The sequence below is a fragment of the Schistocerca nitens genome, chromosome 1 (genome assembly GCF_023898315.1).
Source record: "Schistocerca nitens isolate TAMUIC-IGC-003100 chromosome 1, iqSchNite1.1, whole genome shotgun sequence".
NCBI classification, from domain to species: domain Eukaryota; kingdom Metazoa; phylum Arthropoda; class Insecta; order Orthoptera; family Acrididae; genus Schistocerca; species Schistocerca nitens.
Window position 1 is genome coordinate 796,969,155 of NC_064614.1, and position 25,245 is coordinate 796,994,399.

Below are 25,245 nucleotides of genomic sequence, written 5' to 3' on the forward strand. Positions count from 1 at the left end.
CAGAAAGATACATTTTTGTATTCAGGTGGAGTCCTGCAGTTAGAACACATTTCAATACAATTGTCATGCTTAGACATTCCTCAGTTGTTTTCAAAAAATAACAATGCCATAGATACATCACCCATTTAAGGTTTTGGAGCACATTGTACACCATATGCAAGAAGGTGGCTGGAGTGCTACATGGTCAAACAGCATAATCTTGAACTCATAGAGGTTGTTGGGTGTTAAAAGGGCAGCCCTTTCCTGGTCAGCCTCACCAGCTTTGATTTGCCAGAAGCCTATCTGCATGTCCACCATTGAGAAATACCTTGCTTCTTCGAAGCAGTCTTGGGTGCCTTCAGTGTCCACAACGGGTAGACAGCTTTTTTCATGTGTGTTCAGTCATCAGTAGCCAATGCAGAAACATCATGTGCCATCTCTCTTCACAAGGGCCACAGGAGGGGACCAAGAACACTCTGAAGGTTCAGTGATGCTGCCTTGCAGCACTTCACTTCCTCCCGAATTTCATGTTCAACCTGCGACTCCCGACATGAATGTTGTCTAACTGATGGATAATCCCAAGTTTGGTATGGTCAGTGTGTACACGCCCCAGGACAACCAGGAAATCTAGAAAAAAACCTGGAAATTTTTTCATCCGGGAGAAAACTGGGAAAAATCAAGGAATTTTTTAGAATTTCAGGAATTTTTCATTGTCTTAATTTTGAGTTAAATTTTTATAATTTGGTAATAACTGAGACTCTAACAAAGACTTTTACTTTAGCCCACTACAGTAGAATAATACTGCGGCAATAAAACATAAACGTGAAAGAAACACCAATGTAAAACTACAACAAAACACAGTGCGCACGAAAGTGCTTGCCGACAGCAAAGTGTGTCAAAGGCTTCAGGATTAAGACTATGCAGTACTTCATAACAACTGTTTTTGATGAGCGTGACATCACAAAAATTTACATTTCTAACAGGTCGCTGGAAAATATTCCAAATGATGGTTTGAGAAGCGTTACTTTCAAAGTAAATTTCCTTTTACACAAGATGAATTATATGACGTGTGAGAATGTGTGTTGAATTTATTAAATCACAGACTGATTGACTCTCATTCAAAACTTAACACTTTGAGGACCAGCCACTTAGAGAATTTTGTGGCCAGAAGTCAAGAAATTTATGTCATCAATTAAAATTTTACTGGCATGTTTGTGTTTGATATATCTTAAGGGGTAACACCCACAAAGAAAAAAAGAAAAAACACAATATTATATGTGAAAGCTTAGCTTTTCTTGTATCTATACTGCATGTATATTAATTTAAACCATAAGCTTTTCCTGTTTGTGTATCCACTCTACTTAACAGTGATGTAGCTGTTGGCTGACTACATAACTGTCCTATGTTCTGAATATCTGCTTTTATTTGCTGTTGAGGTAACATGACGTGAGCTATGACTGGCTGATAAAACCACATTGCAGTCTGGACTTAAGTGCTTCAGAAATTAATGTGCTATGTTTGGTGGAATTCATATTTATACTTCCATAATTACGAAAGTATGCAGCTTACATGTTGCTGCAAATCAAAGATCTTTGCAAAATGTGCTATTTTTTGCTGGGTTTTGTTTCCTAAAGTGCTGGGAAGTGGTATATAAAAGCTTTACCACTCAAGAAATTGGTAAGTTTTACAGATCTGATGGATATTTTCATTCAGCAAAGTGTGAATTATTACAAGGAAAAAAGTGTATTTTTATCCAGGAAAAGTCTGGAATTTTGTTTTCTTTATCTGCATATACACTCTGTATGGTGTTTTATGATTACCAGGGGCTGCTCGGAGTGTCCTGAAAATGTCTTAAAATTAAACCAAAAAGGCAGACACTAACAGACATTATTCCTCAGTCAGGTCAGATCATATTGGTAGTTCTATAACATTTTCCTTCACTGTGTTGTCTGTAGTAGTAGCTGAGCGTAATTCTTCATCAATGGCACTGAGCTACCCATACTAGACTGGTGTGGCTGTTCCTATGCACATACATTTAGGAATGAGTTGCGGCTGCTCGTGACGGTGATTCTGCTTGACCACTTGCAGTGCTTATGGTTGTCGCTGTATGTAGATTTACTTTGTAAGCTTGAATAGCTTTTTGCAATTGACAAAAGCTTCACTGTTTAACTCAGCATCTAGACTGATGAATGGAACTCATCTTGATTATGGCAGGATAACAATGTCTTCAACAACAATAAACTGCTCAGTGAAATCATGCTTGTTTGAATATGTTTGACTCTCTGGAGCTCTGATCTCCCACTGGCTATGAGTACTTGTGAAGCTTGCAAGAAGTCCTCTCTGACCTTAGGACTACATTCTGTTAAAATGACATATTCAAATGACTATCTTCTGTCATTGATGGTTATTCTTGCACCACTAGTTCCCAGAGAAATAAGGCCCTGTGTTAACTGGTGTCTCAACCAGTTGTCCGTCAGTTACAATGTCAGTGAGATTTCTTGACATCTTAGTAACTGTTGTCCATGAAGGAGTTACATCTGTTGGGGGTATCATCCCCATAGATTCTTCTCGCTCAGTTTTCCTGAGTTCAGCAGCCAGGCGAGTAAATGGTGCTTCTGCACAGTGACATAGAACAGCTACAACATGTTAAAACGTGACCCTGTCCAGGATACAGCAATGGGTTGCATTCCTCAGGTCGACTATAATCATCTGCAGTTGACTGGCGTGAATAAGACTGTTGTGATGGTTGACATCTTGCAGCGTAATAGTCTTCGAAGACTCATTTTCTTACTCTGCAGTAGTGTCTATGTCCAGGATGTCCACAGTGTTCTCTGTTCTCCAAATGACTGTTGTTCTGTGGGACATTATACTTTGCAATTGAGTTGGTTGTACCTACATTAGTTAGATGCTGGATTGCCATTTGATGGCTGTAGCATGAGTTCAAATCTGTCAAGTCCATTTTTCCTGGCACATATGTCAGAGATTGAAGCTAAAGATTGATACATCATTTCCTAACATTCTATATTACCACCTGACATGTGGGGTCAACATTCATGGCTGCTATAACTTATGTACTCGGTCTGACATTTCAAGCTGCCATAAACTCCTGTATCTCTTCTCTTACTTACCTGTTTTATGAGAGAGGCAGGTCATGATAGGCTTACACAACTGCCATAGGGACCACATTTAGGAGTTAGTTACATTTCTTTCACCCAAATCTTTTTGTGTTGCATTTCCTCAATGCTCTGGCACCACTTGATGAATTCCTCTGTTGTTTTGGAATCCTTTACCAGAAGAGGTTGATACACATTCTTCTGTTACTCCTTTCATCAAGTGTGTGTGTTTGTCTGCTTCCATAATATTCATATTCATAATTTGGCATGGGCAACGGGTGCACTTTGCTTCGTGGTGCCAATTGAGGAGCTACTTGACTGAATAGTAGCGGCTCCAGTCAAAGAAAACCATCATAAGGACCGGGAGAGTGGTGTGCTGACCACATGCCCCTCCTATCTGTATCCTTAGCCAAGGATGACACAGCGGTCTGATGGTCCCAATGGGCCACTTGTGGCCTGAAGACGGAGTGCTTTTAATGTGGCATAGGGCCAAAACTTCTGTATGTAAAACTGTACACAAGGGTTGGCTGAAAAGTAATGCCTCCACCTTTTATGCACTCCTGCGCAGATGGTCGGTAAATGCGATTTAAGCAACCTGCGGTCATTGAATTCTTGACAGGAGAAGGTTGTCGCCCCAAAGGATATTCATCAGAGAATGAAAGTAGTTTATGGTGATTGTGTTGATGTGAGTACTGTGCATCTTCATTCTTGTAACACGAGAGGAGTTCCTGGCAAATTTCAAGTCTGTGCACTTTCATTTCAGGAGTCAGCATCCAGGTTACCCATTGTGCACAGATCTTCTAATAGCCAAGCAAAGCAATAATGTGACCCACACATTCTTGTGAAAAGCCAATTGTGGTTGGAATTTCTCTCCGAGTGATACGACGATCGCCCTGAATCAATCTGTCAACATTTTGCTTGTGAAACTCACTGGTTGCTGTCCAACTCTTTGTTTGTCACGCAGGTCAGATGTTCCCGCCTCAACATCTTTAAACTTATTCACCCAGCAATGCACAATACTCACATCAACACAATCACCATAAACTACTTTCATTGTCTGATGAATCTCCTTTGGGGTGACACCTTCTCCTGTCAAGAATTCAATGACTGTGCATTGCTTTAATCGCATTGATTGTGCAGGGTTCCATACTTGAACTGTAACAACACAACCATTCAATGCTAAGGCTTCCCGCCAACTGGAGCTGTAGAGAAGAGACTATGGAACAACCCAGTATGAGGGGCGTTTGAAAAGTCCGTGCAAAAATAAAAACTGCTTAAGTGTATGGGGTAAACCTTTTTTATTTTTCATCATAATCTCCTTTTAGACTTATACAATTCGTCCAACGCTGTTCTAATTTTTTGATCCCTTCCAAATAATAGGAATTGTCCATGTCTGCAAAATAGCTATTAGTTGCTGCAATCACCTCCTCGTTTGAATAAAATCTTTGTCCCGCCAGCCATTTCTTCAAATTGGAGAAAAAATAGTAGTTCGAGGGAGCCAAGTCTGGAGAATAGGGGGAATGTGAAACGAGTTGGAATCCTATTTCCATTAATTTTGTGACCACAACTGGTGAGGTGTGTGCTGGTGCATTGTCGTGGTGGAAAAGGATTTTTTTGTGGTCCAATTGCCAGAAATTTTCTTGCAGCTTGGTTTTCAAATGGTCCAATAACGATGAATAGTATGCACCTGTAATAGTTTTACCTTTTTCCAGATAGTCGATGAGGATTATCCCTTGCAAATCCCAAAAGACAATTGCCATAACCTTTCCGGCCGAAGGACTGGTCTTCGCCTTTTTTAGTGCAGATTCTCCCGTGGTAACCCATTATTTGGATTGTTGTTTGGTCTCAGGAGTATAGTAATGTATACATGTTTCATCCACAGTGACGAAACGACGCTTAAAGCCCTGCGGACTCTTCCTGAACACCTGCAAACCATCCTTGCAACACTTCATACGATTCCGTTTTTGGTCAAGCGTGAGCAATCGCAGAACCCACCTTGCAGATAGCTTTCTCATGTCCAAATGTTTATGCAAAATATTATGTACTGTTCATTCAAGATGCCCACAACACTAGCAATCTCACGCACCTTAACTCTTCTGTCATGCATCACCATATCATGGATTTTATCAGGGCGTCCAAAACGTTCAGCATCACTTGTGCCCATATGGACACTCCGAAAATTTTGAAATCACTTATAAACTGTTATAATCGAAGGTGCAGAGTCACGATAATGTTTACCAAGCTTCTCTTTAGTCTCTTGAGGTGTTTTTCCTTTCATAAAGTAATGTTTAATCACCACACGAAATTCTTCTTTGTCCTTTTTTTGACAATCACTCGATTTCCTTGATTTACACAAATGCCAAACACAAAGAAATAGACCAATATCGCTGAAACTTGGTGTGCGTTCTTTCCAAAGATGCTACTAACTAAATATGACCCCAATACGTGCCGGTGGTGCCATCTCTCGGACCTTGCATGGACTTTTCAAACGCTCCTCGTACCTTTCACATACCAATGCTGCCAACTGTTGAAGAGTTACGAAGGTGGAGGCATTACTTTTCAGTCAACCCTCATAGTTTCCTCATAACGTTGGGTTCTGTTCTTCAGTTTTTCTTCTGCTAAGTGGAATCTCTACTGATTGTCAACAAATGTTTTCTTCAGTTTGTCTGGAATTTGTCTTGACTATCAAGCTTCTCTCCATTGTTCTTGAATCGCAGCATGGTTGTGCCATGCAAGTAGAAGTACACATTTGCCAAACATCATGTTATCCCGCCTGTTGTATTTGGCAACTCGGTCAAATTCTTTCAGCCATCTCATCGGGTACTGACAAGTGTCTCTGGAAAAAACTTGTGGATGTCTGATGTGCAACTGACTTGCTGCTTGTTTGGAATCTGTTGGTCTCCTGAATATATGGACTTCGGGAACAGTGGATGCTTGTATTCTGGTTCCTGTCCGTGTAGGTGACTTCTTTTACATTGCCTAATTGGAGCCACAGTTGATGTAAATGTTTGAATACCAATCATCTCCACCAAAAAATGTCATTTTGTAAACAAAGCAAATCCAAATCTAAAAGCGGGGTTGTCAGTGAAGCACTACCCTTAGCACTGAAAGCACATCTATTACAAACACCAGCGTACAACTGGAACAGAACAGAACTGTCTTCTTAGACAGAGAGTGCTGCTGTTTATTCAGACATCATATATTACAGAATACAAAAACATTACAAACATAAGAAAGTTTAAAAACCTTTCGGAAATGATACATAATAAATAACAAATATATGCTGGTGACTGGATTTGAACCAACAACATGCAATATGCCAGCCGGCAATGCTAACCGTACTCTGTGCTTGAGTATTTGCATGGCAATATTCCTGCCTCTTAGTTGAATCTTAATGTTTAGTCTTGTATGTAGTGGTGTGTCTGGGCATAAAGTTTTGATCTGTGTGAGTAGGAAATTTGAAATTTTCTTCACTACAGTCACTACAGTAATAATTTTCAAATGTATGTGGGTTACTGTGGAGCAACATCAAAATTTCATAAATGTATAGAGAAGGAACTGTTACTACTTTTAAACAGTAGATGAAAGGAATCTTTCTGTTGGGTGTACACATATCAGATGATTTTCTTCTAAGGAAAAAACTGAAATTTGTCATATCAAATGACAGTGGTAGACAGACATCAATATTCAGCAGAAATACACCTAGTCTGAGACATGTTGCATACTACTGACAGGCTGGTAGTGACTGTTCTTGAGTATAATGTTCTTGGTTTAATGTCCCCAGAAGATTATGCCATACCTAATAATTGATTTAAAGTAGCTTTGATACACTACTTTGTGCTTATGTGAGTGACACCAGGTAAAACACACACTGCCAGAGCTAGGCTATCCAATTTATTTGCTAAGAAGTATATATGTACCTTCCATTTAAAATTTCTCTTTGGATTTAGGCCTGAAAATCTCACATGATTTACTTCAATCAATTCCTAATAAATTGTGAGCTATTTTTATCTAATCATTTCTGGTGATTTAGTCCAAAACTATGTCACCTACCTGGGTCTTAATTACATTCAGTTTCAGTCCATTTTGATGAAACCAGTATTCCAGAGATTATAGAATATTTTGTACAGTATCTGGCTTTTTTCCTAGGACATTTTTTTTTAAAATTAGGACTGAGGTGTTGTCAGCAAATGAAACTAAATGACCAACATTGAACAGCAAATCATCTGTATGCAACAGAATCAGATACAGATCTAGTATCGAACTTCGATGCGTTTTAAAAGATATCTCATGGTATTGATTGTAGCTACTCATGCACTGCATATTTCAGAACTTTTAGTCCCATTCCTTTTTCAGTAGGCTGAAGAAAATGCACTCACAGAAAACACTATCTGGTAAAAGCGTGACCATAAGGAACAAATTGACAGTGTTAGACAGACATCAGTATTCAGCAAGAACACACCTAATCTGAGACATGTTGCTTACTACTAATGGGTGGGTAGTGGTTATTCTTGAACATTTCTTGATGTATAGCAGTGGTCACTGCTGTGTTTGTATCTGCCTAGTATTCCAAAGTGAACCCTCTTTCACATCAAGAAAGAGAGTATGATTAACCACTGATAGCTTTTTTATTTCTAGGTTTCAAGAACAATTGTTTATGCCACTTTTCCTATTTGTCATTGTTATTGGTTAGTAACAATGCACTCTGGTTTCATCTCCATTACTTTCAGCCAGGAAGTGACACGGGAATTGACATGCTGATCTTTCAGTTGTTTGATTTTGTTTTACTTGCAGATTCTGTAAATTGCATTCAGTAATTGAGTATGTAAATGAGATGAATAGGGATTTTTGACGGAAATACATAAATTTAGAAGTTATGTAGCAGCAAAGGACTCAAATGAAGTTGATAGGAAATAAAGAATAAAGTGTTCTCATTAGTAGTTACTAATAGTCAGCACTACCCAGTTCACACACTTTCACTTCAGTCCAGAAATTAATATTAATCCCTAGTTTTCTCTCATAATTGTTATAGGTATTTCCATTATTTATTCATTATATAGTATTTAAATTTTCTGTTACAGGAATACATAGATCTGTCAACAATAATGATACGAGCCAAGCCATATCATGACAATGAAGAATTGCTCCCCATGTGTTACCGTTGCTCTACTTATAACCCACTGATGAACACATCTGGAAATTGTTGTACACAATGTAGGCAACCATTTGTGCATTCATATGTTTCCTTTGGTAAGCATATCAGAAAATGTGCTGCTATACATTTAGACAGGAATATTCGTGCTAATTGTGTTTTACAATTTGTGCAGAAGTCTTGCCACTTGTGGAATTTCAACTAGAGGATGGAATCACTGATGAAGAAGCTGTCCAATTGATAGAAGCTGGAAATCCATCAAGTACTACAAACGATGGGTGGAAGCAAGGAGGAAGTGATCACTACCAAACGTTACAGTTTGATGAATCTTCTACCAGTGTAACAGATCTGTTCACTGCAAATCTCATGAACTTTGAGGTAATTCTGCAGTGTGGAAGTATAACTGGTAGCAGTCCAACACTTGGAGAGGACTATTATTCGAGAAATTTACCCGAAAAAAAACTTCTTTTTGCTTCTGGTTGTGAGAGTTGTGTAATGAGTCAGTATATGATAGAACACTGATAGCATCTGTGAACTAAATTACACTGGTATTATTATTATGAAAATCAAAATAGGTTAGACCTAATTCTGTGGCCTCATCTTGAAAAGGTTTAACAACAACTTCCATCTGTTTATTATAATGGTTTACAATTTTGTTTTACTTGATAAACTGGTAGCACAAAAATATTTTAATTTTGATTCCAAATTCTCTCTACCTTTTTCTAACCTGTTTACCAAACAAACAAGGCATTTTGTCATTTGAATCTTTGATACCTTTACCCAAATCTGATTTTAAGTTTGTAATTTCACTCTTAAATTCCTTTTTAATGCGATTTTTCATTTCCACCTTTGAACTAATAATGCCATTTTCACTACACATGTTCTCACTCATCTTAATGCAAAATGCAAAACTTTTTTTCCATTTTTGTAAATAAACTGTTGTTAATACCACCACTAAATCCGCCTTTCTCATGTTTCCTGTACAACTTTACTTTTGTACCATATTTGTGTGTTGCTTTCTGCACTTTCATTACTGTTCTTATTACAGCATTCAGTAGATGAAGCTCTTGACATTTCACCAATTATTTGATTGTCAGTTACTCCGTCAGAAGAGGCTGTATCTATTTTAGATTTAAATCCACTGTCTTCACAAGATTCAACTTTAAATAGTACTTTTTCTCCACTAATTTCTACCTCCTGTCAGTCTACATTGAGCAAACTGTCCTTCACTGTTTTGTCACTTGATTTGAAAAGATAGTGAGCTACACTTAGAAACAGAAACACATTCAGTTTTCTTTCAAGTTGGCTGCTGCTGCTGACTCCAATCTATTCGGCTGGGCCACTAACTCCGTATGTTGGTATCCAGCAGATCCTCTCATTAGCTGAAATGCCTTGAAGATTATGTCAATCTTCTTTCTTCTCATATTGAATAATCCTGTTTCAAAGATTGTGGCCTCTTTCTAATTTGTCATTGGTTGTCCTGCCATTTGGTGCCTTAGCCAGGGTATTTTGTCTGCTAGGCATTTGAACACTGCTGAATGTAATTTTATTTTGTCGGTTCACTTACCAAGTCACAGTTTATAGTTCAATACCTTCACAGTCATTTGTTCACAACTTTTTTCTGCCTCTGCCATCAATAGTTTGTGACAGTTTTTGTCACACATCTCGTTCTCAGTGCAGTCCTCTCATAAATTGTTCACAATCACTGATTTTTAAATTTCTCACTCTTAAGTAATTGCTACCAGTGCAAAGATGGGACTAGTCCTCACAGGGAAAGGCACTACGTGTAAGTAGACTTACTTGGCTGTCGTATCTTCTTCCATGGTTGTACAAAATAAATAAAAATAAAATAAAAGTTTGGATATTGTAACTATGTTCAACACAACAACTACAGCGCCAAAGCTATTACGCCCATTTATTTTCCTTCAGCATACCAGCAAGTGAGGACCAGTCTCTAACAGTGACTGTTGTAAAATCTGCTCCATCAGTTTTTATCCAAAACAATGCTATTAACCAGCCATGTACAATGCCCTTGTATCTTGACATTAGAATCAAACATCACATTCAGTTGTAGCTCATATAACTAGTTCCTTGCTATTGTCATTACTAACTTCATGTGCAAAGAGAACTGCTCTACAGTTCACATAGCTCACTTTTAACACAATCTGATTGTTTGTCCACTAACCGAAGTCCAGTATTAAAAACAGTGAGCAAATTAGTTTATTCAAAACATAGTCTAGAAAAAATACAACCCATCAATAGTTTATGCACATACTGGCACAAAGAAATCAGATGAACTATTGCATGGTATTATTGTGTAGATTCTAATGTGTAGGCTTTCACGGCCAGTGTCTTCATTAGTTAAAACTTCCGGGGTGAGAGGCCATGATTGATCTGTAAAACTGAAACAAGAAGAAGTTTTACATATCGACCACAGCCTCTCAGCCCAGCAGTTTTTAACTAATGATTGTGCAGATTGTCTAGCTGTATTGCTTACATACATAGATATTAATTGTATGAATATGGTGTACATACTGTTATACACTTCATTCCAGAACAAGAACTGAGTGAGCATGAACTATCTTGAAAATGTTGACTGCATGTTTATTAAGCACCGACTCACTGCTAATTCATCACACAAAACAACACAGAGATGTTAGCAGCTTCCTTTCCAGGTGCAAACTCACACAAAGAAAAATACAAGATACTACAAGATGTTATCATAATGAATGTGAAACCCAGACTAAGAATTTTGGGAAGGGGGTGGGGGGGGGGGCAGTATTCATAGATTGGCGTACTGATTTATTGTGATCTCAGATACTACGTATTGGTTTATAAAATTGGTGAGTGTAGATGGTCTATTGTTTTCAATGATTTTCTTCAAAAAAATTGGGCAGTAAAAGTTTCACAAGTATAAAGGGCAGTCAAGTGAAAATGAGGCAGACAGAAAAAGTAAGTAAACTGTTTATTATTTAAAAACCATAACTGTTAATACATTTACAGGGTTGCCACAGGTTCTGGAAATCAGGAAATTTCAAACATGTCAGCGAAAGTTGGAGGGGGGAGGGAGGGGGGAGGGCGGTGGGGGGGGGGGGGGGACACTGGAAAAATCTCGTTTTTGTCTCAGTAGACGAAATGGTTTTTTCAGTGAGGTGTCAATGTATTGTAGCTGGCTGGGTGCATCTGAGTATGTTCACTGTTCCCTACTCCCCTCATTACTACTGCTCCTCCCCTTCCTACAACTTCCCTCAGCTTGCAATCAGTGCTGGCACCACTTCTCATCGCTAGCCTAGCAGCTGCTGACGAGAGGCAGGGAGGCATGAGAAGTGGATTGTTTGGATCTGATTCTCAGAGACTGTAGACGCAGCGAACAGAGACTGCGGTCATGTGTGCATGAATTGTATCTGAATGATTGTGTGAATGTGTGTAAATTCTTGTTTTCTGACAAAAGCTATGGCTGAAAATTTAGTTGTGAGAGCATGACTGTCTTTTCTATGTGACTGTCCGCATCTCAGCAATCATCTTTACGGTGAGTTGCTACCTGTTCTCATTATTATAGATTCTCAGAGAATTTGAACTACTTATCTAACAATGAAAAATCCAAGATTTTAATTTTGATTTTTTTATTTGATTTTAGCAGGAAAGCTAAAACAGCTTTGGTCCAACCCGCCACTGCCCGCACTGAAACCGAGTTTATTGTGCAGTATTGCTCCCTGTATATCTAGAAAAGCTAACTGATGCCCTTAAATAGAGTAAGGAGCCCCTTTACCAGCTCTTTGTTAGATACAATTTCTTCAGATCTAGTTGTCCTGAAAATTCTGTCTCTCTTGCCCTCCAATACAGTACATTTGAAGATTAGGTATGATGCAGTTTCTTCACTCTCATCACAGATCCTAGGGTCTTCTTCCATTATATCCATCGTATGTAGGTGTTTTTTGAAATTCCCATGGCTGGTCATCAGTGCAACCATGAGTTTAATTTCTTTCCTATTCAAGCCTGGGATTACAAAGCTTCTTTTAAAACATGGCTTTGGCATCACTGCCTTGCAATGTTTTTGTTTCTAGATCTTGGTCCAGTATTCTACATGCTGTCTTCTGAGCCGTAGTTCTAGTTTGGGCACAGTGTTGGTGATTGTCAGGACAGGTTCCGGTCCAGTGAATGGAGTCTTTGCCCCCATCCTGTTCAATCTGTCGGCTTGTTCATTGCCACCAATCCCTGAGTGGCCAGGGTCCCACACTAGGCGTACCCTATTGCTTCCCCCTAGCTCCACCAGAACCCTGTGACATTCTGCAACAATCTTAGATCTTGTTGCAGGAGCTGCCAATGATTTCAGGGCTTCCCAGCTATCTGAATATATGTAGATGCTATGGTCCTTGTATCACCTATGCACATTCTCCTCCACACACACCCTGATTGCAGTGAATTTGGCTTGGAATACCGAGGCCAGTTTTTCTAGAGAGATGATGCCCTCCAGTCTAGGCTGAACCCCATACACCCTGGCCCCAGCACCTTGGTCTGATTTTAACCCATCAGTGAACCAGACAGTGTCACCCGTACAGTGTCAAACTGTTTTTTCCCACTGCTCCGTGCTTCCAATTATTATATTTTAAGGCTTGTTGAAGCAGTTGGGTGTTTATTATGTAGTCGGCTGGCATTTCTCCAACCATTCCTATACTTACCTCACTCACTATTTTAGTGTGTGATTCTGGATATCCCAATGAGATCCAGTTTTCACCAGGTTTGAGTTTGTATGCACCAGCTGCTGCCTCCATCTTTACCCAAAGGTGTAATGGAGGCATGTCCAGCATTGTTTCCATCCCAGCGGTATGTGTGTTGCTAATTCTGCCTGTTATGGCTAAGCAGGCCAGTCTTTTCACCTTATCAAGCTCCTTAGCTGCAACCTGCTGTTCTACCTTCTTCCACCGCACTACAGCACATTAGGAGATCTAGGTCTAACCACCGTGGTGTATATCCAGTGCATACCTCTGGGGCTTAGGCCCCAGTTTTTGCCACAAGCTCTTCTGGTACTCACTAGAGTACCTTTTGCCTTGGAGCAGATGCTCTTAATGTGAGGAGTCCATGTTAGTTTCTCATCTAAGGTTACCCCTAGGTATTTCACTATCCCCTTCACAGGTAGAGTTTCATCGAAAAGCTTTTGATTACAAGTTGAGTGTTGGATATGCTTCTTCGTGAATGGTACTACAACAGTCTTCTTAGGATTAATCCTGTTTCCTGCAGCAATCTTGCACAATGTCCTGTGCATCTTGTGCCATATTCCTTACTGTTTCAGTAAATTTGCCAAGTATTACTATGACAATGTCATCTGCATATTTTTGGCAAAAGCATTGGAATTTAGTTCCTCAATGAGTTTCTTCATCACTAGATTCCACACCAAAGGGGACAAAACTCCTCCTTGTGGACAGCCTCTAGTGGTGTTAATTACCATCTTTTCATTCATCATGGTGGCCTCTACCTTCCTTTCACTAAGCATGGTCCTACATATAGTGGTCCCTAGGTCATGCACTTCTGCTGCCCTAACCATGGAATCGAAGGTTGTGTTACTAAAAGCCCCATTGATGTCCAGGAAGTTGCAGAGGGCTATTTCCTGAAAGTGAAGTGCTTTCTCCACCTTCCCAGTGAGTTGGTGGAGAGCTGTCACACATGATTTACTTGGTTGATATGCATATTGGTTTGAATGTAGAGGATCCCTAGTTAGCCTCCTCTCCCCAACATGTACATTAACCAGTTTTACCAATGTTTTAAGAATGGAGGACAGGCTGATTGGTATCATATCCTTGGCCTTGGTAGAATCAGTTCTCCCTGGCTTTGGAATAAAGACAACCTTCACTGCCCTCCAGGCATTGATAATGATTCCTGCTGCTAGGCTAACCCTGAATAACACCTGCATAGATTGTCTCCTGCTTGTTGCAGGAGAGCTGGAAAGGTTCCGTCTGGTCCAGGTGACTTGAACGGTTGGAAGGTTCCCACCACCTATTGGATTTTACTGAAGTCAACACACTCCTTGGCCGATTCCTAGTCCTCCCTTCGAATGCCTGAGAACCATTGTCTCTCAGGGATCACATTCTGGTCTTTGTTATCTACCAGAGCATATTGACGGAAGTGAGTTTTGAGGAGCAATTCCAGCATCTCATATGCTGTCTCTGTATATTCCCCATCCTCCTTCCTCAACATACCTCCTGGATTATTTGGTACACTATTGAGGATTTTGTGAAGTCAGACTTGAGCAGCCGTGCCCTCCACTTCCTCACAGAATTCCTTCCAGGATGCCTCCTTTGCTTGTCTAATTGCAAGGTTGTAGTTGACAAGGTCCTCACAATATTTTGCCCATTGTCCTTTACGTCTCGCAAGGTTAAACAGTCTTCATACCTGTCTTCTTTGTGTTTCCAAGTTGTTCCACCAAGGCACACTCCTATTTGTGCACTTCTTGGTGATTGAGCAGTTGTCCTGGTATGAGGTCACTTTGGTCGAGGTTACAGCCTCCACTACTTCCTCAAACTCTTCTGGTTTCCTTATCGATGTTTTATTTCCCAGTAAGCGTAAGTCAAGGTCCCTCCTATCTCGCAGTCTGTTTTCCTGGGATTCTTATAGGCCATGGTCTGTCTGACTCCCATTTCAACCTTGAATTTAATATACACATGGTCCAATGAGGATGGCTCTAACACCAGATGCCATTGTTTGACATAGCTGCAAATCATCATGGAACCAAAGGTTATGTCAATTATTTCTTCCCTTCTCCTGTACCTGAATGTAGGTTCGTCAACCCTATTCAGGACCTCCAGGTTGTTAGACAAGAGAAATTCAAGAAAGTACTCATCTCTGCTGTTGGTGTGCTTGCTGCCCCACACTAAGTTGTGGGTATTGGTATCACATCCAACGAACAGCTGGTTGCCTTGCCAATGGCAGGCTTCCGTCAGTCTCTTCACCTCCAAAGAAGGAGGAGAGTAGTCTTCATAAGGAAAGTGTGCTGAGGCCAAAACAATTTCCCTCGTGATACCCACTGGACTCACATTCAGGAGGATGACGGTTCAATCCCGTCTCCAGCCATCCTGATTTAGGTTTTCCGTGATTTCCCTAAATTGTTTCAGGCAAATGCCGGGATGGTTCCTTTGAAAGGGCACGGCCGATTTCCTTCCCAATCCTTCCCTAACCCGAGCTTGCGCTCCGTCTCTAATGACCTCGTTGTCGACGGGACGTTAAACACTAACCACCACCACCACCTCGTGATACCCTCCTCACTTTGCTGCATCCTGATGGTCACCAAGTCCCTGGAACAGAAACCCATCATTGGCATGAAAGAAATTCCATTTCTCACATAATTGCATGTTCTGGAGTTTCTTAGATATCTAGCATAAATCAGCATTACCTCCAGTACCGCCTAGGCTCCAGTACACCTCTTTTGTGTAAGTAGGGCTCTTGTACCAGGGTCACATCCACTTCCTGTCTTCCCAGGCAACAGCTCAGGGCAGCAGTGGCCCATTAGTCTGTGGCCTATTAGTCTGCAGCATTTCAAGTTTCCATCTTGCTGCCATTATTGCTTTTGAGGTCTTTGATTACCCTGATGGCAATCTGCAATAACCCTAAAAACAATTTCAGGTCTTGCTCTCACGTTGCCTTCAGGGACTTCTCTCTGACCACCAAAGGGTTTGTCCTTCCAGTACAGCCTTCTGGTTGATTACTCTCCAATCCTCTGTCGAGACTTTTGGGTCACAGACCTCTATTTTCTGGAACAGAGTCTATGGAGAGACATCCTTAAGGATCTTTGGTACCCATATTGATGTTTTTGTGGTCTTAAGAATATCATCTGTTGTCTTGACCAGCAGCTTCACATCCTCCCATGGGGTTATCATGGGCTCCTTGTCCTTGAGCCATTCCACTTTATGCACCCCCTCACAGACAAAAATGAGAGCACCATAAGCTAGATAGACCCTCCTGAATTTGGGTCTTGGACGAGCGCCTCCCCCATTTTTTCAAAGAGGGCCATCTGCACGAGCCCCTCGTGCTGCAAGGTGATGCTTACCAGTGGATAGCCTTCTTGGATAACTGCCATCCTAAAAACCAAGAATGCAGTACTATAGGTCTGTTTCTTGCCTCGACTTTTCTGGAGTCGCTTATCCCGAGAGGAGGGATTCTTAGATTCCTTCCTTATCCTCGTGTTACCCGTCTTTGATGTTGAGGGGGTCTGCATTTCCTCTTCAACCTGAGACAGTTTTTTCTTGGGAGTCTTGGGTTCAAGCACTTTTAATTCCCTCCACTTTTGTCCTCCTTTTTGTTTCTGTTCCCTGAGAAGTTTCCTCCTCTGAGCCCCAGACAAGGCTTTAATCTTCATCTGGTTCAACCTGTCAGTTACAGTTCCCACTTCTTCCTCAGGTCTAGACCCTGATTCAGTAGTGGGAGTGCATTCCATCGGTCCTGACCCCGATATTTGGTGTCTGAGGTCTCAGTTTGCCCCTCAGTTTGTTTTAAATTATTTTCATCAGTCGTGTCCATCTCGGTCCCACAGGATTTGGGGATCTACACGGTCCACACCACGGAAACCACTTGCGGTGTAAGGCTACTTACTCAGGGAGGTCACCAGGTATTCCCACCAGATATTCCTGAGGCCCCATTTGCGACACATCTTCCCATGTGCCATGCACCCCTCTGCACAGGGGAAGGGAGTTGGGTGAGGACTAGGAGTGGATAAGGAAGACAGGATGTTCTGGAACACTCTTAGTCTGATCCATCAGCTAAGGCCTCTCCAGCAGTAGGTCCTCTGCTTATAGCCAACAGCTTCACTTGGATACACAAGCCTCTCCACCCACATGGACAGTGCTTCGTCAAGGTGGTGTTCCCCTGGAGAGGAAATCCAGGATAGAATGTAATGAAAAGGAAAGTTACTACTCACCATTATAGTGGAGATGCTGTCTCTAATAAAGCTTTTGGGCAGTAAGGCCTCCGTCAAAAATAGATGACAGACACACACAAAAATGTAACTGACACACGTGACTGCAGTCTCAGGCAACTGAAACTGCACTATGACTAAAACCAAACTGTGGTTTCAGTTGCCTGAGACTGCAGTCACGTGTGTGAGTTGCATTTGCATGAGAGATGAGAGAGAGAGATCTATTTTTGACAAAGGCCTTACTGGCCGAAAGCTTTATTTGTGACAGTCTTTTTATTGTGCATATCTGCAACTCAGCATCTCCGCTATATGAACAACTTGTCTGTTGCATGGATTGCTCACCATGGTCTCATTTCGTCAACATGCTGTCTGTGGTTCATGAATAGCTGACGACATGACTGGATTTCAATGATGAGCCAAAACCACAGGCTTTTTCTGCGGGTATCTTGAATGGATTGGGCATGCCTATCTGAAGCCATTTGGTTCCCAGCAATGTGCAGGCTCTGTCTGTCAAATCTAGTCTCACTGATCTGTCCGCAGGCTGAGTCTGTTTGTGTATGGTGTAATGCATTGGATTTTCATTGTTTATCAATGGACCCAGGACTGCGGTGCTCCTCAGCTCGCCATGGGCAATGGATCTCAGGAATTGTGACTGTCTCACTGCAAGAACATTGTCCAGTTTGGCATTTTATAGACATTTTATTTGTTCTAGTACATTTTGCACTTAAAAAGTATTTTATACATTAGAAAGTATGGACAGCAAGGAGAAGAAAATTGTGTAAGTCACTGGTGGTTTGCAAGCTATTTATTCATATGTTTCTCGGAAGAAAAATCACATAATACCCATAAAATAATAGATGTAACACAGTGAGTAATAACCGACAATAACGAACATAGTAGAACCAACATTTTATTGGTGGTCATCTACAGTGTTGGTTTACACTATTCTTGCCTGCCTTATACACTTCTTTCAAGAGGCATACTTTTTTCTGAGTTTATTTCTGAAATCAATGTAGGTATTTTAAATCTGTCTTGCGACTCCGAGGAATTGCGTATTTTTGCTACCAGATGTGTTTCATTTTATTGCAATAAAATAACATCACCGGTCTTAATGAAACACACATATCATTTGGCTTGCTTTCTCTATCTAAAAACATATGTTGATGTTAGTACTTAAGATTTTTGCTCACATCAGGAAATACCATCTACTTGCAAGTTTTATATATATATTTCCTTATTTGACTATTGTTTCTTGTGCTGTAGCTGCAAAGACGGATTGTCAATTTATGTCTTATCTTACCCTTGAGATCTCAAAATTTTTCAGGGAAAAATGCCAAAAACTTGTCTGGAAACCAGGGAAATATCAGGGAATTTCACTTGGGGGAACTTGTGGTAAACCTGATTTATCTGTCTGAGAGACAAGAGTGTCAGTGCCTTCATGGGAAAATGTACCCAGGAATGCACCTGTTCATACGAAGCAAATTGACGGACATGAATGTCTATCTTCATGGCTCCAAAAATATGGAAATTGCGTGGGGAGAGATCAGAACTGTGTGGAGGATGTGTAAGGGTTTCACAGCAAAACTTCTGCAGTGTACTGGAAACAACCATAGCTTGATTAAAAGTAAACACCCAACCTGTAGTTAACACATTGAACAGTCAACAGGCACACAAAAAAAGTTAAAAATAGTGCTCAGCTTCCAGGTGGTCTCTTTTTTTCTAAGCCCACTAATACAGGGGGAAAACACATAGACAATGTTGTATTGTCCCAAATGACTATATTGGTCCAGCACTTCATTGACAAGACACAACTGTCTGGGACAATGTAGCTGCCTGTGTGTTTGTGTGTGTGTGTGTGTGTGTGTGTGTGTGTGTGTATTTTCACCATTAGGTTCTTTCTCCAGTTTCGTTCATGCGCCTCTAGACCAGTCAATGCCTCAACTATTTTGTGGTTACCTTTACTCCATCCTGCTTGCACTACACAATCCCAGCACCGTTATGTCACAAGTCAAACTGTGCCTACAGAGTTAACAATGTAATTGCTATAATATATAGCATCTTAAAGGAGAACATCATCAGTTTGTTCAGGCTTTCTAATATCGTTGTTTTATCTATCTCTTTATTGAACGTGAGAGTAACGTTTTGTAAAGAGTGTACAGTTTTGAATTGCTGTCAGTGTCTGTATTTGAAACATGTTAAAAAGTGACATTTAATGTGAAAATTCAAGCACTTCTCTGTAAACAGTTTTGTAAGTTCTTAATATTAGATGAGCAATATCTTAATGCATCATAGAAGTGTCTGCAATTAATGTCAACGGAGATTTTTTTTTCATCTTCATGGCAGATAAGGACCAGCATAAATGTCAACGTAATTTCCGTTTATCTTATATCAAAAAATTGCTTACATGACACAACCTATCATAATATATATATATATATATATATATATATATATATATATATATATATATATTTTTTCCAGACTGAAACTGGTGAGTTTGTGCCTGTGCTTGTTAGCAGAGCTGTCCTAAAAACTATGGATCCAGGAAGTGTACTCATCTGCAAACGGCCAAAACCCTTGAGGTTCCAGTTCTACCGAAATTTACTCCCAGATCTGCAGATAACACAGTGCCCATCATGCAGTAAGGTAGGTAATATGAACATTTCAAACACAAAAATTGCATGTTCAATTTTATTTAATACTTTCTTACAGGGATTGAATTTATCTTCTACTATTACCACATGACAGAATGTGATCATTATGTTTCATTAAATAACATAAAAATTATCAGTACTACAGAAATTACTTGTGGGGTGTGCTACTTGAATTGGGTGCAAATTATTTGACAGATGAGTACAGTTAGTATAATTATTTACATATTTCATGGACTTTGTAATGACTCCATGCTGCCCATTTACTTCATATGTAACAGAAAGAAATATTTAGTTAAATACCAAATATATTGTAACCATATGAATCTAGTGCACCATAGAATGTACTCTGCACCCCAGTTTTAAAAATTAAATTCATAGAAAGAGAGTTTGTTGACACATCACTGGTAGGCTAAATTTATTTTACGCAACAGGGGATGTGCACATGAACAATCAAAACAACTACTGCTTTTAAGCTACCCATTGTTAAGCGACACAGTCATTATTAAAAGAGAATCCCTAACGTGATTACCTACGTAACATGCAAAACAAACATACCATAAATTACAGGCATTACTCATCATTATTCACTAATATCATCATACTTGTAGCCTCTGAGGAGCCTACATCGGAAGCAGATTTATTTCCCCTTTTCTCATCACCCTGGTGTCATTCCAGAGCACATAGTCTTCACTGTTGTCCAGAGTATTTGAAATACAGAATTTCTTGAATGATTTTATGACCATTGGTGCTTCAGTGCTTTCCCAGGCAGTTGAAGCCCAGTGTGTAGTAATGTGAGGTGTAGCACACTTAATTTTTCCTGTCAGAGTCAGTTCACAGTTTGGCTCACAAAATTATTTTTCTTATTGTTCATGAATGTAACCTTTGAAAGGTATATTTATGCTAATGTCCACGGGTTGTAACAGAGAAGTCATTCTTCCAAGAACAATAACCAGGTCACTGGCAAGACTGTGGATCTTCTTTTTTATGTCATCAGTGAGATGACTATGAAATGCGTCAAGACAAAGCATTGATGGTAGTTTGGAAAGCCCACAAAGACAGAGGTCCCATACGTTTCAGACCCAGTCAATTGTTAAGGTTTCAGTCGTCCATCCCTTCTCTTGACTTCAAATAATTGCATCATCAGAGAACAGCTTTTCATTTTTAGGGGTCTTGAGGCTTGTTTTTCACTTGCAGATTGAAGAAGGGGGTAGTTTGGGTCCATCTGCTGTGATTGCCAGCTTGACAGTTATGCACTGTTTTTCACACCCTAATGTTTTGGTGGTAACTTCTTTTATTCCCTTCTCATCAATCATGTAATTACATGGTATGTCGAACCAAATTGGCATGTCATCAGTGTTGCCTATTTCGCCCATTGAAAAATTCTTCTCTTTCCAAAATGTGATAACATAGCACTGAAATTGTTTGAAGTTTTTTCTCAAAAGTTTATGGAAGGTTTTGGCATACTGTTGTAATGGGGTCGTAGAAGTAAGCCTGCCCATTACATAAAGCGATCAACGCATCCGTGGCTAGCCTTAAACTATTGCCTCCATGTATTAATAACTGTAGCCACCTATTTTGCTTTGTTTCTTATTGTGTTACTAATCACATGTTGTCCATTCTTCCTCTTTTCATGGATGAATTCTAAAACTTTTGCTTCAGCATAAGAATGTTTTCCTTTGGGATGACCAGGGAATTCCTTTCTAGTAATAGTAGTAGTAGTAGTAGTAGCAGCAGCAGCAAATAATTCCAATTTCCATTTCTTCCTTAAGCTACATTGAACTCTGGTCCCGCCCTCCTGTTACCATATTTTTCACTGTAAAGAACTATATTATGCTTGAAAGTAGTATCATACGATTCTTCTCTGCTTGCCTTTCATTTCGTGGCTACCTAATAGAAACACGCTATGCAGTAATAGGCCAACACTAATATAACAAAGTTGAGAATTACAACAATGCATTGTGACATAAGGAACAATTCCTAAATTTCAATGATGTAGTGACAGTGGTTAACTACTTAATCAGTTGTCTACAAGGAGATCCTGATTATTCTTTCACTGTGCCATATTGTACCATGCATTCTTTATACCATGAATTCATTAATTGTGTTCTATAAACTGGATCAAGAAGGAGAACCTTCGGGAATGTGAAACGAGTCAAGATAAACATTAACAAAAGTCACACAAACCATAGAAACCCCAACTGTGTACCGTACTGACAATAAACCATCACTACATAACCTCACTCCACTTATGATTTTGATAACTAAATTTTGTCAAGTATGAGTGCTATTCAATAAAGAATTATCATAATTTTTTATGGTCATAATTTCTTATGACAGAATTTAATCTTGTGGTATTTTGTTAACGTGTAACAAACACCCGGTACTAGTTCCGTTGGTGGTACTGCTGGTTCCCAGTGACATGGTAAGTTGAGGTGACATGTGATGAACAATATGCGGCTTTGATATTCTGCTTTCATCTCTGCAGATATTCACCTGTAACCTATGAAGTGTTACAAGAGGACTATGGAGAGTTTGTTGTTCCATATAGCAACTGTTGAAGATGGTTTAATTTGCTTGCAGAGGGAACACAATCAATTTGAAAGCAAGGTGAACCTGGCACTCCAATTACTTCTCTTACAGAAGAAAACATCAACACTGCTGCTGTCATTGTGAGAGATGATCAGCGGATAACCCTACGAGATGATCAATGAATAACCCTAAAAACTCTTTCCAAAATATTGAAAATTTCTTTGGGTGCCACCCACAAGTCGGTGACAAAATTTTCACATGAGACGTTTTTGTGCATGATGGGTTCCAAGGATGCTGATTCCAGAACAAAAGGACAAGACAATTGTGTGCAGGTCTACATGTAGTAGAAGATGATGTTAGGGGAAGCTCTTGAGTTTCTTCCAAAGCTGATAATACTTGACTACATCATTATGATCCTGAGAGCAAACAGCATAGCTCATTGTGTAAATCTTCTTCATCACCAAATCCTAAAAAAGCATATAAGTAGTTGCTCGTGCTGGTAGAGTTAAGGACATTTCATTTTTTGATATTCATGGAAAGCTCTATTGGCATGCTGTACCTGTACACACAGACATACATCAATAACTGGTGATACTACAGGTATGTCTTCAAAACTTTGCAAGTCCATTTCAGAAGACCACATATTAGTGAAACAGACTGGATAGTGCAACAAGATAATGCACAACTGCACGTTGTCAATGTTGTTCCTGAATATTTTGCGAAAATCAATATGAAGTGTATCCCTCATCCTCCCTATAGTCCTTGTAGCCCCATGTGAGGTTTTTTTTATTTTCCCTAACCTTCTTGGGAGGCATTTTGCAACATAAGAAGCAGTAATGAAGGCTGAGGAGACTGTTCTGAAGGACCTTCCAAAAAATGGTTTACAGCATGTCTTTGCAGACTGGCAGAAAAGCTGGGCATGTGCATCACATCCGAGAGAGGCTATTTTCAGAAGTACCATCAAAATTATGAGGATAAGTAAAAGTGTGTCCTCAAACAACATTATGATTATTCTTTATTGAACAACCCCCATAAATTAGAAAAGAAGCTGTTACTTTGAAAATCATTTCTGCATCATCAGTTATACTAAACAGCTGCTTGTCATCTCTCTATTGGTAGCTTAATATTTACTTGAATGCATTGGTACTTTCCAAAGAAAATCGTTATCTACATCTGTGTGCAGGTCTACATGTAGTAGAAGATGATGTTAGGGGAAGCTCTTGAGTTTCTTCCAAAGCTGATAATACTTGACTACATCATTATGATCCTGAGAGCAAACAGCATAGCTCATTGTGTAAATCTTCTTCATCACCAAATCCTAAAAAAGCATATAAGTAGTTGCTCGTGCTGGTAGAGTTAAGGACATTTCATTTTTTGATATTCATGGAAAGCTCTATTGGCATGCTGTACCTGTACACACAGACATACATCAATAACTGGTGATACTACAGGTATGTCTTCAAAACTTTGCAAGTCCATTTCAGAAGACCACATATTAGTGAAACAGACTGGATAGTGCAACAAGATAATGCACAACTGCACGTTGTCAATGTTGTTCCTGAATATTTTGCGAAAATCAATATGAAGTGTATCCCTCATCCTCCCTATAGTCCTTGTAGCCCCATGTGAGGTTTTTTTTATTTTCCCTAACCTTCTTGGGAGGCATTTTGCAACATAAGAAGCAGTAATGAAGGCTGAGGAGACTGTTCTGAAGGACCTTCCAAAAAATGGTTTACAGCATGTCTTTGCAGACTGGCAGAAAAGCTGGGCATGTGCATCACATCCGAGAGAGGCTATTTTCAGAAGTACCATCAAAATTATGAGGATAAGTAAAAGTGTGTCCTCAAACAACATTATGATTATTCTTTATTGAACAACCCCCATAAATTAGAAAAGAAGCTGTTACTTTGAAAATCATTTCTGCATCATCAGTTATACTAAACAGCTGCTTGTCATCTCTCTATTGGTAGCTTAATATTTACTTGAATGCATTGGTACTTTCCAAAGAAAATCGTTATCTACATCTGTGTGCAGGTCTACATGTAGTAGAAGATGATGTTAGGGGAAGCTCTTGAGTTTCTTCCAAAGCTGATAATACTTGACTACATCATTATGATCCTGAGAGCAAACAGCATAGCTCATTGTGTAAATCTTCTTCATTACCAAATCCTAAAAAAGCATATAAGTAGTTGCTCGTGCTGGTAGAGTTAAGGACATTTCATTTTTTGATATTCATGGAAAGCTCTATTGGCATGCTGTACCTGTACACACAGACATACATCAATAACTGGTGATACTACAGGTATGTCTTCAAAACTTTGCAAGTCCATTTCAGAAGACCACATATTAGTGAAACAGACTGGATAGTGCAACAAGATAATGCACAACTGCACGTTGTCAATGTTGTTCCTGAATATTTTGCGAAAATCAATATGAAGTGTATCCCTCATCCTCCCTATAGTCCTTGTAGCCCCATGTGAGGTTTTTTTTATTTTCCCTAACCTTCTTGGGAGGCATTTTGCAACATAAGAAGCAGTAATGAAGGCTGAGGAGACTGTTCTGAAGGACCTTCCAAAAAATGGTTTACAGCATGTCTTTGCAGACTGGCAGAAAAGCTGGGCATGTGCATCACATCCGAGAGAGGCTATTTTCAGAAGTACCATCAAAATTATGAGGATAAGTAAAAGTGTGTCCTCAAACAACATTATGATTATTCTTTATTGAACAACCCCCATAAATTAGAAAAGAAGCTGTTACTTTGAAAATCATTTCTGCATCATCAGTTATACTAAACAGCTGCTTGTCATCTCTCTATTGGTAGCTTAATATTTACTTGAATGCATTGGTACTTTCCAAAGAAAATCGTTATCTACATCTGTGTGCAGGTCTACATGTAGTAGAAGATGATGTTAGGGG

The 25,245-nt window shown here is 39.7% G+C and overlaps 1 protein-coding gene across 4 annotated transcripts in view; it reads left to right on the forward strand.

The window, feature by feature from the left end:
- The window catches only part of LOC126262378 (intraflagellar transport protein 122 homolog), a 241,108-nt gene that overhangs the window by 173,794 nt on the left and 42,069 nt on the right, over positions 1–25,245 (forward strand). For 2 of the 4 annotated variants that reach the window (XM_049959003.1, XM_049958996.1), the window contains exons 21-23: positions 8,174–8,342; positions 8,420–8,622; positions 19,666–19,792. In XM_049959003.1, the coding sequence (XP_049814960.1) occupies positions 8,174–8,342; positions 8,420–8,622; positions 19,666–19,791 (498 nt within the window). In that variant the 3' untranslated portion in view covers position 19,792. Of the gene's footprint in view, positions 1–8,173; positions 8,343–8,419; positions 8,623–19,627; positions 19,793–25,245 lie in introns of all 4 variants that reach the window. The other 2 variants (XM_049958986.1, XM_049958978.1) reach the window with 1 other exon arrangement.